At 45.3% G+C, this 17,372-nt stretch overlaps 1 protein-coding gene across 8 annotated transcripts in view; it reads left to right on the top strand.

The window, feature by feature from the left end:
- Positions 1 to 17,372, top strand: part of VPS35L (VPS35 endosomal protein sorting factor like) — a 115,953-nt gene that overhangs the window by 28,302 nt on the left and 70,279 nt on the right. For 6 of the 8 annotated variants that reach the window (XR_009256369.1, XM_058709819.1, XM_058709818.1 and 3 more), the window contains 3 exons: positions 2,302 to 2,386; positions 8,976 to 9,035; positions 16,620 to 16,716. Coding sequence is in view for 7 of the 8 variants with exons in the window: in XM_058709819.1 (XP_058565802.1) it covers positions 2,302 to 2,386; positions 8,976 to 9,035; positions 16,620 to 16,716 (242 nt within the window). In the remaining variant the exon portion in view is untranslated. Of the gene's footprint in view, positions 1 to 2,301; positions 2,387 to 5,983; positions 6,139 to 8,975; positions 9,036 to 16,619; positions 16,717 to 17,372 lie in introns of those variants that run through there. The other 2 variants (XM_058709822.1, XM_058709821.1) reach the window with 2 other exon arrangements.

Below are 17,372 nucleotides of genomic sequence, written 5' to 3'. Positions count from 1 at the left end.
GTTTCACATGGATCAGGGACTCTGTATTTTTAACACCTTGGGCTGCCTCATTTTTATTTAGGAAACTGCCCCAAAGCTTTAAAAAAACTGGAATCTTCAAAATAGTGATTTAAAGGCGGGGGGGGGGGGGTACTTCAATTTATGACATCATTATGACTTGAACTGTGGATTGAAGAAATTCTGCTTCCTTTTCCCTTCTGGAAAATGTCTGTTCTGTGATACCAGCCTGGGAGAGCACTCCACACACAGATGTTGGGAAGTGCCAGCTGTGTTTAGTTTGAAATCTTCTGTTTGAATCATGTCTTCTCACCTCACTGCTGGGCGCTACTCCTCTCTGAGGAGCCCTGGGTGGGAACTCGGGAGATGTCACACCCATAGGAACCAAGGGCTGTGTATCATAAACAGTCTCTAGGATTCAGAATTGTTTGCTTTTTCCAAGCAAGCCCTGAAATCTCGCGGGGCTGTTGTTTAAGCTGGAGCTTTCCTGAAGGGCGGAAGACGAACAGCAAGCGAGGCCTCAGGAAGTGGATTTCTATGAACATCCAAATGCTACATTTGGTGTCAACACCATTGTTTTAACGCCTTACATTCCCCTCACCCTTCTGCCCTCCCGCCCCCCCCCCCCCCCATAATACTTGGGCTGTAAGAGGTTGTTTTGCACATTAGACACTGTGTTTATTTTAAGGCTCAAATGCTGTGGAGAAACTTGGTGAATTTAACAATTTAGAAATTGGGTGACCACGCCAACCTGAAAACCCATGCCAGCCTACCTTTTGATAGGTTGCACATTATTTCCATTCTCTGCACGTCGGAAATGCATATTAAAGGACTCATTCCAAATGTCAAGTGTCTTTTCTTTATAATGTTTCTTTATTTATTTTGAGAGAGAGATACAGCATGAGCAAGAGAGGGGCAGAGAGAGAGGGAGACAGAGAATCCGAAGCAGGCTCCAGGCTCCAAACTGTCAGCACAGAGTCTGATGTGGGGCTCAAACTCATGAACTGTGAGATCATGATCTGAGTCAAAGTCAGACACTTAACTGACTGAGCCACCCAGGCACTTCAAATATCTTTTGTTTTTAAGTGACATATTTGTATCTGAAGGTCAAGTGTTTAGTTGTTTGCATGGACTTGTGAATTGGAAAAGATTTCAGGGCATTACATTTAGTTCTTCAAAGAAGAAATAGTTGTGGGTTTTTGTTTTTTGAGAGAGAGAGAGAGAGGAAAGGACATGGAGGGAGAGAGAGAGAATCCTAAACAGACTCTACACTGCTAGCACTGAGCCCAATCCAGGGCCTGAACCCACGAACTGTGAGATCATGACCTGAGCCAAAGTCGGACACCTACCAACTGAGCCACCCAGCTATCCCAAGAAGAAATAGATATTTTGCTTTTGATCATAAAAGATGACTTAATCTGGGGTGCTTGGGGCCACGTTGTGTGGCTGCAGTCTTCCATTAAGAGTTCCGTATGTGTCGATGGCCCTCTGGTATGAGTGATAATCGCACGGGGACTGAGCGATTCCCTGCAAAGCTGGAATGTTCCCTGTGTTGAGTATCACAGTTGCAGACAAACATGTACTCTCTGAAGCTTGTCATCTTTGCTTTTAGAGGGAAGTTTGGAAGTGAGGATAAATCATAGATGTTACGGGGATAAAACGTACAGCACAGGGAATATAGTCAGTGGTACTGTTTTATGGTGACAGATGGGGGCTATGCTCGCAGTGAGCGTAGCACAATGTTTTTATATGGTGTAGACTTGAAACTAACTTACATTGTGTGTCAACTGTACTTCAATTAAGGAAAAAAAAAATAGATGCTAGTTTTAGAAGCCCTGGAGATGTACTGATGGGAACATTTCATAGAAGAGAACGTTAAAGAATCGAGACCATTGTGAAATAAACCACAGGAGGCTGTGCTGAAAAGCAGTTGGAACAAAGATGGAGTCATCTGTGAGGACACTGATGGGAGAGGTGTCCTTGACTTCTCTTGGTGACTTTGATGCTGACCCTAGTTCGCTGTATGAACAAAGATCCTTCTGGATGAGATTCCTCAGTCCTGTGGCTTTCTTGGAGGGAAGTGACGGTGTCTTTCCATAAGAGGCTCTGTAGAGAGCAGAGTCTGGCCTCCTTTGTCAAAAGGACAGTGGTTTTGTTTATCATTATATCTCCAGTGTCTAGCATGGGGCTTGGCACATGGTAAGCATCTGCACTTGTTTATAGAAATTAATTTTCCAGTCCTGGAGCATTCCAACCAAGTCAGACACAATGGAGTGAATTTCCTTTTATCTTCTCTTTTTTTAGTGTTCAAAGCTGCTTTCGGACACAAGCGTTATTCAGTTCTACCCAAGCAAATTTGTCCTTATCACCGACATACTTGACACATTTGGTAAGTTCTAGTTCTGTTCATCTTAGATCTAGAAAAGACATCTGTTTTGTTGGAAAGCTGGATGGTAGCAGTGCTTTAATTTCTTTTGAGGTTTAAGTAGTTGGGTAGACCATGAGGGAGACCAGACCACTCCCCACCTCTGCTCATTAACAAGGATGCTATTTTTGAAAGAATCTTAAATCTCATGTTTTCTAACCTTCTGATAGGCTTGAAGAGCAAGTGAGTGAAGCCAGGGGGAACTGGGGAGCACACTTCCTATCTGAACCGGCTCTTGTCTGTTGCCCTATTGAGTCTGGAACTCCCTTTGTCAGAACTGAGTGTGGCTTCTCTGCCCAGCACTCCCAGTGGGTTTCTCTCCTGGGGAATATGGCAGCATCCTCTGTCCCATTGCCCAAGCTGGAGATCTGAGAGTCTTTTACCCTGTGCCCCATGTTTAATCCAGTATGAGGTTCTTCAGTATCCTGAGTCTCTCTTGAGTTCGTCCATTTTTATCTGTCTTCACTATGATCACCTTAGTCCAAGCCACAGTGCTCTCCTGCCCACATGACTGCTGCAGCTCTTGTGAGCTTTCCCGTAGCATCACGGCTGCCCCTCACCCCGTGCTCCCCACCTCAAGCTGAATGATCTAGACTGAAGAGAATAACCTGGAGCTCCTCTGGAGAAGTAGGAGGCCTTTGTGCTCCTCAGTGGTTGTCAGTGGCCAGGACATCAAACCATGCAGCTCTCAAGGCTATGTTTGATGTTCAGCAGTGAGGTGCCCCAGGAGAGCTAGCACATGGAATTGCCTTCTGAGAGCTGAACCCCTTGTGGACAAGAACAGAGACATTGGCTGTCTTACCAAGGAGGGACCCATGGACTCCCAAGCAGCAAGTCTCATCTGTAACCCATAGAATGATCTAATGTGTCAGAAAACAAAATATCAAGCAGAGATCCCTGTCGTCTTCACAGGAGACCGGGGACTGCATGTATTGGCTGGAATAAATGATAGAGAATCTAACTCCTACTAGTTATTTATTATATAGGGGATTATTTATTATTGTCGTATGCTGAAAAGCCCAGGGGTGGTTTCTGGATTCAGGAACTCAAACAGTTGTGTTGGCATTTTCTAGTACTTTGCCTAGGATTCGCTTCATTCTCACTCTGCAAGGTGGTATCAGTTCTTTTGCTAGTAGTCCCAGGATGAGGAAAGAGCTTCATCCCGTCATTCAACAAAAAGTTCCAGAATTCCATTTCCTTGGCCTGGTTAGTTCACAGGTTAGTTTCGGAGTCATTCATGGTATCTGCGGGATGAGTATGCAGATTATCCAGGTCACCGAAAAGCAGAAAGGTGATGCTGTTCGCAGAAGAAAGGGGAGTGGGAGCTAACTGGACTACAAGAAGAGATGGCCTGGTTGGGCAACGACCCGTCGGCCCAGGAGCTCTGCTGAGTACAAAGGATGTGTCAGTAATAAGAGACAAAAATCCTCACCTTTGTGGGCTTATGTTCAGTGAAAGGGTATTTGCAAAAGAAGTAAACCCAATTATGTGTTAGATGATGATCAGCTCTCTGGAGAAAACAAAACAAAACAAAAAACAAAATAGAGCAAGGTGAGGGGAATTGAAGGAGGGTCGGTGAGGGGTGATGGAGACTGCAATTTTAAATAGGGTGGTCACAGGAGGCCCTGCTAGAAGTTGCTATTTGAGCAAGTGCTTGAAGGAGAGGAAAGATGAGCCACATTCTCTCTGGGTATGGAAGGGATCGCCCATATTAGGCCAAGGGACCGCTGGTGCAAAGGCCTTGGGGTGGGAGTGTGACTGACAGGTTTGGAGAACGGAGAGGCCAGGGTGGCTGGGAGTGGGGTGTACAGGGTGGTGGCATGGGAGCTGAATGGGTCAGAGATCATGGTGGGCCTTGTAGGTCATTGGAAGGGCTTGGGCTTTGACTCTGAGGAACCCCTGGGGGGTGTTAAGCAGAGAAGCAATGTGATGTGATTTGTTTGTTAATGCTTGTTAATTTTTAAGAGAGAAGGGGGAGGGGCAGAGAGAGAGGGAGACAGAGGATCTGAAGTGGGCTCCATGCTGACAGCAGAGAGCCCGACACCGGGCTCCAACTCCAGAGCCATGAGACTCCTGACCTGAGCCGAAGTTGGACACTTAACCGACTGAGCCACCCAGAAGCCCTGTGACGGGATTTGTTTTAGTGGCTGCTTGTTGAGACTAGACTGCAGGGCAGAGGTAGGGCCGGGAGCCTGGTTAGGGGGCCATTGCTGCACTTGAGGTATGAGGCCGAGGAGGCAGTGGGGATGGAGAGAATGAATGGATTTTCAGAATGGACGGGTGAGTTAGGCTCTCAGAAGAGATACCAAGTCATACAACTTTTGGGCCTTGCCTTGTCCTCTTACACAGCCTGCTTTCAGGAGCGAGGACGTCAGTCAGGGAGAGGGGTCGGTGGTTGTGTCTGGTTCTCACAGTGAGTCAACATGCTGGCCTCTGGTTTCCCTCACCTGCCTCTTGCAAGTTTCTTTTGCATGAGTCAGCATCCTGAGTGACACTAGCTCGGGGACACCAGTGGACCAGTTTCTAACCTACAAGCCTAGCTGGATGTGGACATTAACTTTGTGAAAATTTTGCACAACCATTTTGCCAGCCTCCAATGGTGGCACCCCAGTCTCCTGCCTTGGCAAGCTCAGGATACAGTGCAGGTGCCTGTCCTTGCCGCATCCCAGAAACTAGCTGGGCTGAGAGTTGATAATAGCAGTGATCAACCCTCAACAAATAATGTCCTTGGTCCCGACTCCATTCTGGGTGCTTTAGAGATAATAAATCACATCCTCGTCATCACAGCATGTGAGGCGGGTTCTGTAATTAACCCCATTTTACAGATGAGGGGCGTGAGCCACAGCTTGCCAAAGGTCACAAGGGGAGTGAGCGGCAGAGCTGGGACTGTGAGTTCTCTCTGCAGTCGAAGACCTGTTTTATTTCTCTTGTATGTGGCTCACAGGGGAGATTTTACTCTCTGTGAAAATTACAAATGGGTATACGTTTGACCCAGCAACCTCACCGCTGGGAATTCATCCCATTTATGATAGCAAAGCCCAGCAACAACCCAGGTGGCCATCGGTAGGGGACCAGTTAAATAAATGACGGTCTATCTGTACGCTGGAGCATAGGAAACCCATAAGAAAGAGGGAAGGTGTGCTCCGTTTTCCGCTGTGGAGGGATCTCCAGGGTATATGTGTCATCACGAGAGAAAGTCAAGATGCAGAATAGAGTATGTTCTCTTTTGTGTAAGAAAGAAGGAGACGCTGGAAACCTTGTTGACATTGACTTGTATTTGCCTGAAGAAACGTTAGAAGGATGTCCAAGAAACTAAGTAAAGCGGGAGCCCTCAGAGGGTGGCGGGGGCAGTGAGGTTGGACAGGGATGGGCCAGCGACAACCTTCCCTCAGTACCTTCCACAGCCTTATTTGAATTTTGAATCAGGGGAATGTTTTTTCCTGTTAAAACCAAACATTTAGATGAGGTACCGACTTTCAACACTATTCTCCCTCCTCTGCTTCCGAACCGTGCTCCCAGTGGTGCCCTTGTCAGGATCTGTTACAGATGATATTCCTCAGGACTATGAGGCAGCCTGGGTCTGCAGGTGCTGAAGGAGACTCTGTTGTGCTGTGGGCACAACATAATGGACAGTTTTCGCCTTTTACAAAAGAGGTGGGAGATCGGAGTGCTGAGATCCACTTGGAAGCATCGTCCTAACACTGCTCCTTAGGGAGGTGCGTGACAGTATGGGGGCAGGTGCTTGGTGGTTGACCTGGACAGCTGTAGGTTGGAGCATCTTGCTGGGCAGGGATATGGGACACAGCCCTGAGCATTTACAGCAAGAAGGCGCATGCTGGCCTTCCAGTGGGATTTCACTGGAGGCACCAAGCACGGAGCCGGGCCCTGGAGTCTGTCTGCCCATGTCCCATGCCTGCGTCTCCTCTTCCAGAGTCATGTGTACCTGAGCCTTGTTTTTTTTCATCTGTAAAATGGCATAACAGACCCTGTCTCTGGGGGGTTTTGGGACAGAATTAAGAGAATGCATAGGAAGCATATAATGTTTTTCCTCTTCTAAGAACTTGCCTGGCAGGATCAGCGTAGACAACTTTGAACGGTACTTGGTACAGAGTAAGTGCTCAGAAAACATTAGCAGCTCTCACTGTATTCATTTTAGTGTTACTGACTGAGAACATTGTGAGTCAAGAAGGGAAATCAATCTAGGATTGGGTATTATTTCTCAAGACAAAGGAAAAAAATAATTCACCAAACTCGCTTGTCCAAAAATGATTTAGTAGTTAAAGGCCCCTTAGCATATGAATGCGAAACGTAACAATTACTTGTGGTTTCGGACGGGTGGCAAGCTTATTGTGAAGAAAGTAAAGGTGTTGTGTGCTCATAAATCTGGTCCATGCACCGTAGGAGGTGAGAAGTTATACAGCTGTCCAGCATGGCCTGCTGTGTGATGGCCCAGGGTAAAATTATATGAAGTCCTTAGTGCCGTGCTCTGTGGTCATCACAGCGGAGCCCATCATGGTGCCAGGTATGGCTGCCACGGGAGCCCAGGGCCGCACATAAGGAAAGCACTTCCTGCCAGAAGGCAAAAGGCAGGTGGCTTTGAGAACTAGGGTTTATTCCATAGGTTTCCAGGGACCTTCTCAGTTGAACTGATGGTACACACCAAAGATGGGAAACTTTAAAAACTTGCCCAATGTTCAAGCCCCACCTCAGACCTTTTTTCTTTTTTCTTTTTTAAGGTTTATTTATCTTTGAGAGAGACACAGAGCATGAATGGGGGAGGTGCAGAGAGAGAGGGAGACCCAGAATCTGAAGCAGGCTCTAGGCTCTGAACTGTCAGCATAGAACCCAACGCAGGGCTCGAACTTCATGAACCGGGAGATCATGACCTGATCCGAAGTCAGACCCTTAACTGACAGAGCCACCCAGGCGCCCCAAGAGACCATTTTTATCAGACTCTCTGAGGACAGACCCAGACATCAGCTTATTTTCAGACATGCCAGGTGGCTTGAATGTTTAGCCGAGGTTGGAGACCCCTGGTTTAGAGGGATGATGGAGGCTTGCCACTGTTTTTAGAGATTCCCATACCCAAGACAAGTTATAGCTCGTAGACTCGTGCTTGCCTAAAACCATGGTTTTTACACGTGGTGTATACAAGAATTCCCTAGCAAGGTTATTCAAGATTCATATTCCTAGTCTTCACCCCCTAAAATACTATTTTTCACTAGCTCTGAGGTGAGCCCCAGGAATGTGATTTTCAACAGGGGTCTTTATGTGATTATATCGTAAGTAGTCCACACTGGGAGAACCACCTAGATGGCTCCTCCGTTTGGTTGGCTTCCTGCCCTTCATCTTAGCCTTGTGTCATTTCTTGGTGAAGTCATTGGATTTCATGTTCTTAGAACTTCCTGTCTCTTTTTCCGTGTATGGACAGGATGTGTGGTTCTTTGGTGCCCTAAACAACAGGGTTATGGGGGGGGGGGGGTATGTGTAAAAAAACAAACACATGAACTCAGGGAAATACTTTGAACATTAAAGGTGATTTGGGAGTCTCTGGGAAATGAATAGAAGTGTAATTTTTATCCCTTGGATATGGATAGCATTTTCTAAAATACACAGAATAAATAAAGCTTTTAGTGCTAGATTAGGGGGTGGCTTGTAGACTAAGTCTACCCTGCCCACTTGTTTTTGTAAGTAAAGTTTTATTATTATTGAAACACAACCACAGCTGTTGGCACATTGTCTATGATCGCTTTTGAGCGACAACAGATTTGAATAGTCGCAGTGGACCTGTGACCCACATCACCTGAAATACATTCATTTATGCATCTAAGAAAAATAGAGCCTCGACAGTATGCCAGGCACTCATCTAGTCCTGGGGATATACCCATGAACAAAACAGACACAGATTTCTACTCTCGTAGCACTCAGTAGTTGAATGTCAAACGAGCAGATCACATAAATGAGTGAAGCAGGCAGTTGCTGAGAGGCAGAGTGGTGGAGACCAGGGAAAACTGGGTAGTGTATACACCATTTGAAAGGGCAGCTGCTAATCTATTTTAGCTCATTTTTATCCTATAGGGATGTGGGCCATTTTTGGTAGATCATTTTCGAAGAGGCAGGAAATCGGGTTTTTCATGTAAATGAAAGTTTTTACCTGTTGGCAACTAATTAAAAAATGTTAAAGCACTTTGTGTTGTGGGCCAGATGGAATGGATCCCTGGCTGCCCATTTGCAGCCTCTGCCTTAGAAATAAAACGTGGACTGTTGCCTATTTATCGAGTGAATGGAGGTGCCTAAGGTCCCTTTGGCCCTACATTTCCCTCTCTAAGGGGAGAAGGATTACTTTCCTGGATCTCAGAAAGTAAAAAGTTTCCCTCATTTTATTAAAAACAAAGAAATGGGGCTCAACGTTTGTCCCACTAGGTGGCAGCATATTATCATGAATTGAAGCGCTCTGGGCGATGCCATCTCTGTGCCCCTAATTAACAAATGTTTATTTCGTGTTTGCTCCTGAGGAGCCCGATGCTAACCCCTTATGTCCTTCTCTCCCCAGGAAAGCTCGTGTACGAGCGCATCTTCTCCATGTGTGTGGATAACCGCAGCGTCTTACCAGGTGATGTTGTAGCTCTTCTGCCTCTGTTATTCTGCCCTGGAGTTGTGATTAGAAGGCTTACATCAAGTCAGGATTTACTGAACTCAGTATAAGATTTCTTTTGTGTTTGATGTGTTAAAAGTAGAAAAACACCTCTACAGATTTCTGACCATCTCCGTTTCCTAAAAACACTAGAAGGTTTTCAAATGGCCCAACCAAGAATTTTGGGCAAGTAATTTGAATCTAGGAGACCAAAAAGGTATTACATCTAGATTTAAGTGAATTTTTTTTTTTAGTGTTTATTTATTTTGAGAGAGAGAGTGTGCTAGCACATGCATGTGGGGTAGGAGCAGAGAGAGAGGAGAGGGAGAATCCCAAGCAGGCTCTGCGTTGTCAGCACAGAGTCAGAGGGCTTGATCCCATGAACTGTGAGACTACACCCTGAGCTGAAGTCAAGAGTTAGGCGCTAACCGACTGAGCCACCCAGCTGAACTTTTATAGCAACTTGAATTCCTTTGCTGCTTGGCATTTTTTCCTACATAATGTTCCCAAGAAGCAACTTGCAGAAACCAAGTTTATATATATTAAAGAACAATGACAAATAAATCAATAATTACAAATGCTTTAAATTTACAATTGGTGCTTAAGTGATGTTTGCATTAAATTTATTGCCGATCCATTTTACATTCTCAGGAGGTTATAATGGGACAACTTGATTATGAACCTCTCTTATCACATAAATGTTTTTAGAGCTGCTGTAAGGAAACCTTCTCATCCATACAAATTAAGATAACGAGCCTGCTCCAACTCTGCCTGGTCTCGGCCAGATGATGGCATTAGTGACAGCAACCCATAATTGACCTGTTCACTTATCCTTTCTTTCATCCGGCTGTGTTATCTGTTATTTTAAAATGATTTAATGCAGTTATTTCTCAGGAAGAAGAGACCTGTGGGGTTCTAAGAGTCATCTTGTGTCAGATGATCAAACCCACGGGAAAGAGCCAGGGACTTGCATGCGGCCCTGCCGCCAGCTAGTGGGAGCCTTGTTCTTATGCTGAATCTGCGCTGTCCAAGATGGTGGCCACGGGTTACATGGGACACTTGAGACCTGGCCAGTCCAAACTGAGGCATGCCGCGTATATTAACAATACACTTGGGGGCGCCTGGATGGCTCAGTCTTGGTTAAGCAACTGACTCTGGATTTTGGCTCAGGTCATGATATCGCAGTTTGTGAGATTGAGCCCTGCGTCGGGCTCTGTGCAGACAGCTTGGAGCCTGCATGGGAATCACTCTGCTTCTCTTTCTCTGAAAATAAATAGCTAAGCATTAACAGAAAAATACACTGGATTTCAGAGACTTAATACAAACAAAAGACCAGGAAGTATCTCACTAATGATTTTTTTAAATTGATGACATGTTGAAATGACATTTTGGATGAATTGGGTTAAATGAAGTATTGTATTAAAATTTCACTTGTTTTGGGGCACCTGGGCGGCTCAGTCGGTTAAGCATCCGACTTCAGCTCAGGTCATATCTCACGGTTTGTGAGTTTGAGCCCAGCATCTGGCTCTATGCTGACAGCTCAGAGCCTGGAGTCTGTTTCAAATTCTGTGTCTCCCTCTCTCTCTGCCCCTCCCCCTGCTCATGCTCGCGCGCTCTCTCTCTCTCTCTCTCTCTCTCAAAAATAAATAAACATTAAAAAAATTTTTTTTTTTTAATTTCACTTGTTTTATCTCTTGGAACATGGCTCACATGACATTTCCATTGCAAGGTGCCGTTTTAGACCCTCCCCTTCACCACATCACAGCTGTTATGTTTTTATCAGCTCTTCCCATGTTCTAGGGCATCTCAAGATTGGGAGGTGGTGAGCCTGGAGAGGTAGGCAGGGGCCAGCCAGAGTGCAAAGGCCTTCTCTGTCAGCTTTAAGGATTTGGGAGATGTGGGTGCACTTACTTAATTGATACTTGCCAACTTGTACACTATACCAGCAGCGACAGATGCACGCTTGTAGGCAGAATTAAACCCAAATAGATGTTTTCTTTGGCGACAGTAGTATTTTTTTTTAAAGATTTTATTTTATTTTTGGGGCGCCTGGGTGGCTCAGTCACTTAAGTGTCCGACTTCAGCTCAGGTCATGATCTCACCATTGGTGAGTTCGAGCCCCACATCCGGCTGTGTGCTGACAGCTCAGAGCCTGGCTCTTGCTTTGGATTCTGTCTCCCTCCCTCTCTTCCCCTATCCCTGTCAAAAATGAACATTAAAAACAATTCTTTTTAAGATTTTATTTTTTCCTAAACTGCTTCAAATGTTTATTTTTGAGAGAGAGACTGAGTACGTGTAGGGGAGGGGCAGAGAGAAGGAGACACAGAATCTGAAGCAGGCTCCAGGCTCTGAGCTGTCAGCACAGACCACAATATGGAGCTTGAACACAGGAACTGCAGGATCACGACCTGAGGCAAAGTGGGACGTTTGACCAACTGAGCCCCCCAGGCACCCCTTAAGATTTTATTTTTAAGTAATCTCTCCACTCAATGTCGGGCTCAAACTCAGAACCCTGAGATGAAGAGTCACATGCTCTGCTGACTGAGCCAGCCAGGCGCCCCCACAACGGTATTTTTAAAAATAATTTTTGGTAGGGGCACCGGGGTGGCTCAGTCGGTTAAGCGTCCCACTTTGGCTTAGGTCATGATCTCACAGTTTGTGAGTTCCAGCCCCGCATCGGGCTCTCTGCCCTCAGCACAGAGCCTGCTTTGGATCCTCTGTCTCCCTCTCTCTCTGCCCCTACCCAACTCGCACTCTCTCTCAAAAACAAGTATACAGTAAAAAAATAAAATAAAAAGAAAATGCTTTTTGGTACATGTTCTGCTACCCTGTATGGTACACCTAACCCTTTAAGAACATAGATGTTACTTGTCTAATCCCTAGAGGTATTTGAGTTTGCATCTACTACAGTAATTTTCCTTCTTCCCAATTTTCACTAAGTATACAAATGACATTTTAGAGCCAGTTCACGAAGTTATTAACAACTTCCTCCCTCCCTAAACCGTAGAAGTTCAAGATGAAAGGCTATTGTCCTATTCTTTTCCAGTCCTTGTCTAAATTTATTAATTAGTACTTACATCACTAAAAACTCTTCCTTCCTCAATACTTTTTTTTTTTTCCTTCAGCAATGCAAACCAGGTTTTTGCTTTCTGCAAGTAATTTCTTCATTTATTTATTTTTTCTTTCAGTTAAAATCTTCATCTGCATGTAGTGTTCTGTGGTTCCTAGAACCTGAAAGAGAAGGGCAAATCTCTCTCAAAAATGTCAGTGATCTTGATGTCTTTTAACAATAATTATGCAGAAAGCTTTTCAAATCTACTGTGCAGAATTCTGCCCAAAGAGATTATGTGCAGAGAGAAATCTGGTGGCATGTGTACTCATTCTTTCCATTTAAATCAAGGTCTGACTGGTGAATTTCATTTTTGAGCCCTTCACCTTCAGGAATTTAACTAAGGCGTACCTCTTAGGAGTTGAGGAGGATGCCGGTGTCCTTTGGGGTCATGGAAAGTATGTACTACTAGATGGGGTGGTTTTCCCCGCAACATTTCTTAATCCAGCACATTCACGGAGAGACCATCTACTCGAAGTGATAAAGGAACTTTATTTCCATCTTGGGAGAAATAACTTGGGTTTATCGCGTTGTGGTTCTCGTCAGCTGTGGGCATCCCCATCTTCAGTTTTTCCCCGAAGGCTGCATCTGGGTAAGCAGAGTCCTTAACTGACCTGGCCTTGGAGGCCGGTACCAAGATGACACCCCTATAAACACTGTTATGTAAAGAGACCTCTTGCTGCTAGGGTAGAGACTTGGCAAATTAAAGAGAACCAGACTCCTCCCTCCTCCTGAAATATCCACAGAAGTTCAGGGTTGAAGGAAGAAGCACCATAAAAGAAAAATAAGTGGGAACTAGAAGGGAGAATCTCTGCTGTTACACTGAAGTCTCTGAATTGATTTCCAAATTCTGAATTCATTCTCCGTGTCTCAGCTCAAGTGCTAAAGTATAAATGGTGCCCCGTTAAGCCATTCCTCTGCTTAGACCTCCTTCATGGACTTTCCATTGCACCTTGAAAAACTCTGACTCCTGGGGCACCTGGGTGGCTCAGTTGCTTAAGTTGGTCTGACTCTTGATTTCGGCTCAGGTCCTGATCTCACAGTTTCGTGAGCTTGAGCCCTGCATCGGGCTCTGCTCTGACAGCGCAGAACCTACTTGGGGTTCTGTCTTTCTCCCTCTCTTTCTCTCTCTCTCCCTTTCTCTGTCCCTCTTTCTCTTTCTCCTTCTCCCTCCCTCTCTCCTTCCCCCTCTCCCCTGGCTCATGCCGTCTCTCTCTCTCCAAAGAGAGAAAGAAAGAAAAAAAAAGAGAAAAAAAAAAAAAATAACCTGACTGCTCACCAAGGCTGTAGCCAGTGTGACCTGGCTTGTAATGCCTGCTTCTCCTCTTCCTGCTCACCACATTGGCTTGCTTTTTTCTTCTTTGACCTCCCAGACACCATATCTACCTCAGGGCCTTTGCCCTTGATGTTTCCTCTTTCTGGAATATATTCCATCCACATTTAAACATGGCTGGCTCCTTTTTATATAATTCAGGGCTCAGCTCAAATGCCACTCTGGCAGAACCTTCTCTGACCACCCTAATGAGTCTGCACCCCTAAGTCACTCTCTAATACTTAGTTTTATATCTTTCATGGTATTGACTATTACCTGATATGTTTGCTTGCTTGCTTATTTTTTTTTCCCATTATGTTTTTGCCGCCACTGGAATCTAGGTTTCATGAGGACAGGGTCTGTCTTGTGTATTGTTACCTCCTTAGAGGCTAGACTCCTGCTTTGAGTTGGTTCTTAAAACATTTGTGTTGAGCAAACGAAGTCTAGGAATGCAAGATCTACTTTGCTACAAGGTTATATTTATTTAGTAAGTAAGTCAACACTATACTTAGTGTGGGGCTTGGACCCAAGGTCAAGAGTCACATGCTCTACTGACTGAGCCTGCCAGGGCCACACTTCACTATAGGATTTTAAAGTTCTGCATAACATAGTTTTTTCTTAATTTCTTTGTACTGGCATTTGCAGACGATTGTATAACTTGCAGTCAATGTGGACATGCAGGACAGCTTGCCTTTCTGTGCCTCTGAGGTCTCCAGTGTCCAGCCCTGGGCTTCACCAGAGAAAGCTCTTGCCAGGGCTGGTAGGTAATGGCTTATGGTGAAGCTCTTTTCTGGATCTCCTTTCCCTCAACTGTAGAGTGAGGGGTTTTTATTAGTTGACTGCAGAGACTTATTTTTGTTTTTGGGTTTCGGGTCCCATGATTCAGTCGGTCATATGAAGGGAAATGAATCCCACCCCTCCTTTTTCCACAGAGCCTGATTGACAAATGAATTTAGAAATATCCCTTATCTTTTCCTGTCTGGATCTCTTGGAACTTGAAAAGTTACTTAAAGTGCACGGGTTCAGGGCAGGAAAGGGAAAATGGTAATTTCCCTTCCCTCTGGAAATGGCACTGAGAATAGTTCTTGAATGAATGAAGCATTCCATGATGTCCAAAAATAGATAAATACTTGAGATTGCAGTTTCAGAATATCTGCAGTTGTGAGTTGTGACTGTTCTCTGCTGGCGAAGTACCTAGAGGTTTATCTTTTTTGCTGCTTCTATCAGAATTTTGATCACCCTGGGGCGCCTGGGTGGCGCAGTCGGTTAAGCGTCCGACTTCAGCCAGGTCACGATCTCGTGGTCCGTGAGTTCGAGCCCCGCGTCAGGCTCTGGGCTGATGGCTCGGAGCCTGGGGCCTGTTTCCGATTCTGTGTCTCCCTCTCTCTCTGCCCCTCCCCCGTTCATGCTCTGTCTCTCTCTGTCCCAAAAATAAATAAAAAAAAAAACGTTGAAAAAAAAAAATTTAAAAAAAAAAAAAAAAAGAATTTTGATCACCCTAATCGTGTGCCACTCATTTGCAGAAAGCAGAATCAGGGACAGAAAGTGATTCTGTGCCCAGCGCATTAGGGCAGCAAGCTAGGGTTCGTTTGCTATATTCTAAAGTGATTAACTTCTCCCTTTTTGATTGAATCTTATTTATTTATTTATTTAGTAAACTTTACACCACTCATGGGGGTCCAGCTCCCCACCTCCCAATCAAGGGTTACACACTCTACCGACTGAGCCAGCCATGCGGCCCCCCCTTTTGATTAAATATTAAAAGTATAAAGCATATCCAGCAGTGGGATAGGGATCTAATATGTGGAAATCATTTTGAAGAAATCATATATTTTAAGTTTATTTATTTTGAGAGAGAGAAGAGGGGAGGTGGGGAGAGGGAGAATCCCAAGCAGGTTCTGTGCTGTCAGCACAGAGCCCGACGTGGGACTCAAACTCATGAACCTTGAGATCATGATCTGAGCCAAAATCAGAAGTCAGATTTTCAACCAACTGAACCACCCAGGTGCCCCTAAAAGAAATAATTTCTGCCCCTAGAAGAAACCAGTGCCACATGATGAGTTTGTGGGGCGGGTGGCGGGGGGGGGGGGGGGGGAAGAGGTTGTTTTTGATTGTTTTCCTTGTTCCCTACTCTCTTCCATTCCTTACTAAGATGCATGTCAAGACTAGGCTTGGGTGCCAGTTCCAGAAATATCAAAATAATAATAACAAGGTCAGGGCTGGTGGGGCAGCCAGCCTGGTGCCAAGGATCCTGACTTGTGTCCTGTCGCTCTCATGGCTCGAGGTCGTGATGCAGGTTGTGGCATCACAGTGGCATTCCATCCAGCAGGACGGACAGAAGGAAAGAAGGAGTGGAGGTGTTCCCTTCAAGACATTTCCTAGAAGTTGCACTACTGTTCCTATCCTGGGACCAGAAGCTGGTTGCGTGGCCATACCTAGCTGTGGGGATGGCTGTGTGCCCAGCAGGAAAGGGCCAGGCCTCTTACTGAAGAGGAACAGCACAGATAATGGGGGAAACTGGCAGTTTTGCCACAAGACGACTCAAGTCTTGGAGGGAGTATTGAGCTGTCAGTCTAACTGGCAGGTTTCTCACCTTGCCGCTTGGTGTACCTTCAGGTCTGGCCCAGGTGATACGCAGAGCACAAACTTGGATCATATGCCACATTATAGTTGTAGGCTTCTAAGTCATCTGGAATTCCCAACCATATCGTCATAGTTACTGGCGGGTATACCAAGAATCTCTGGCTTGTGTTAGAGGTGGTGGCTAAGAATGTAGGCTGTGGAGCCAGACAGCCTGAGTCGAACTGCAGCTCTCACATTTGCCTGCGGTGTGCCCTTAACATCTCTGGGCCTTGGTCTCCACATCTATCAAAGAGTAAAATGGAAGTATGTACCGTGGAGGGCTATTGGGGCGATGAGGTGACCTGATATGTGTAAAGCACTCTGAGCATCATTTAGAAAGTCTCGTGTGTAAGCTCTCACTGTCACGGATTGTGTATTAATAAGTGGAAGGAAAGACCCAGGAGAACTGGGTAGGGCAAGCTTTCTGCTCCATTGCAACGTTCTCCTATCTCAGGACTCCTGCTGCTGTAACAGATCCGAAGAAACAGCGGGGCTGATGGGTATTGTTTTTGCATTCCAGATCACTTCTCTCCAGAGAATGTCAATGACACGGCCAAAGAAACATGCTTAAATTGGTTTTTCAAGATTGCTTCCATCAGGGAACTCATTCCGAGATTGTATCCTTTTTTTTTGGTCTGATGGTTTTAAAGATAGGCTGAAAGAGTTGCACCACTAATAGAAGCCATGTGATGGGGCGCCCTGAAATTCCTGTGGAAAATTTGGTCCCGTTACGGTTACCAGCCTGAAAATCCAGGGCCAGCTACATCGTCGAAGCCTTTTGACTCCTCTCTCCCCAAATGGTGTTCTGTTTTCTTACTTTGAATATGATGCCATGTTCCAGGCTTTTGTTTCCTAGAGGAACATTCCCACATTAATTCTCTCAATTAAAGTGTTTCATCTTTATGTGTTTTCCCTGGTTTCAAAAACTTGAAAGGAACAGGGTCAGGGTTCCCTGCACAAATGCAAGTTTTGAAGAACAGAATTCACCTTATACACAAACGAATCTTGGTTAGCTAAAGTCCACTCTTTCCCCATAAAGCCTTGATTGGAAATTCTCAAAAGTCAGCTTAAACTTCAGCACGCCACGGTGAATCAGCCTGTAACATTTTCCAAAATTTATTTTAAATAAGTATGAAACTTTGAAAACCAAGTAGGGAAGCCACAAGCCGTTAGCTTAGTTCTCTGGACTAGTGAGAGCCATTGTGCCTCCCTGTCCTGAAGTCCTGCCTCTGTACTGTTCATGAGTAGTCCAGTCTTTTTGCCATAGGGAACA

This window comes from Neofelis nebulosa, chromosome 18, assembly GCF_028018385.1.
Source record: "Neofelis nebulosa isolate mNeoNeb1 chromosome 18, mNeoNeb1.pri, whole genome shotgun sequence".
NCBI classification, from domain to species: domain Eukaryota; kingdom Metazoa; phylum Chordata; class Mammalia; order Carnivora; family Felidae; genus Neofelis; species Neofelis nebulosa.
The sequence above is the reverse complement of the archived record's forward strand: the minus strand, read 5'-3'. Positions and strand labels throughout refer to the sequence as shown.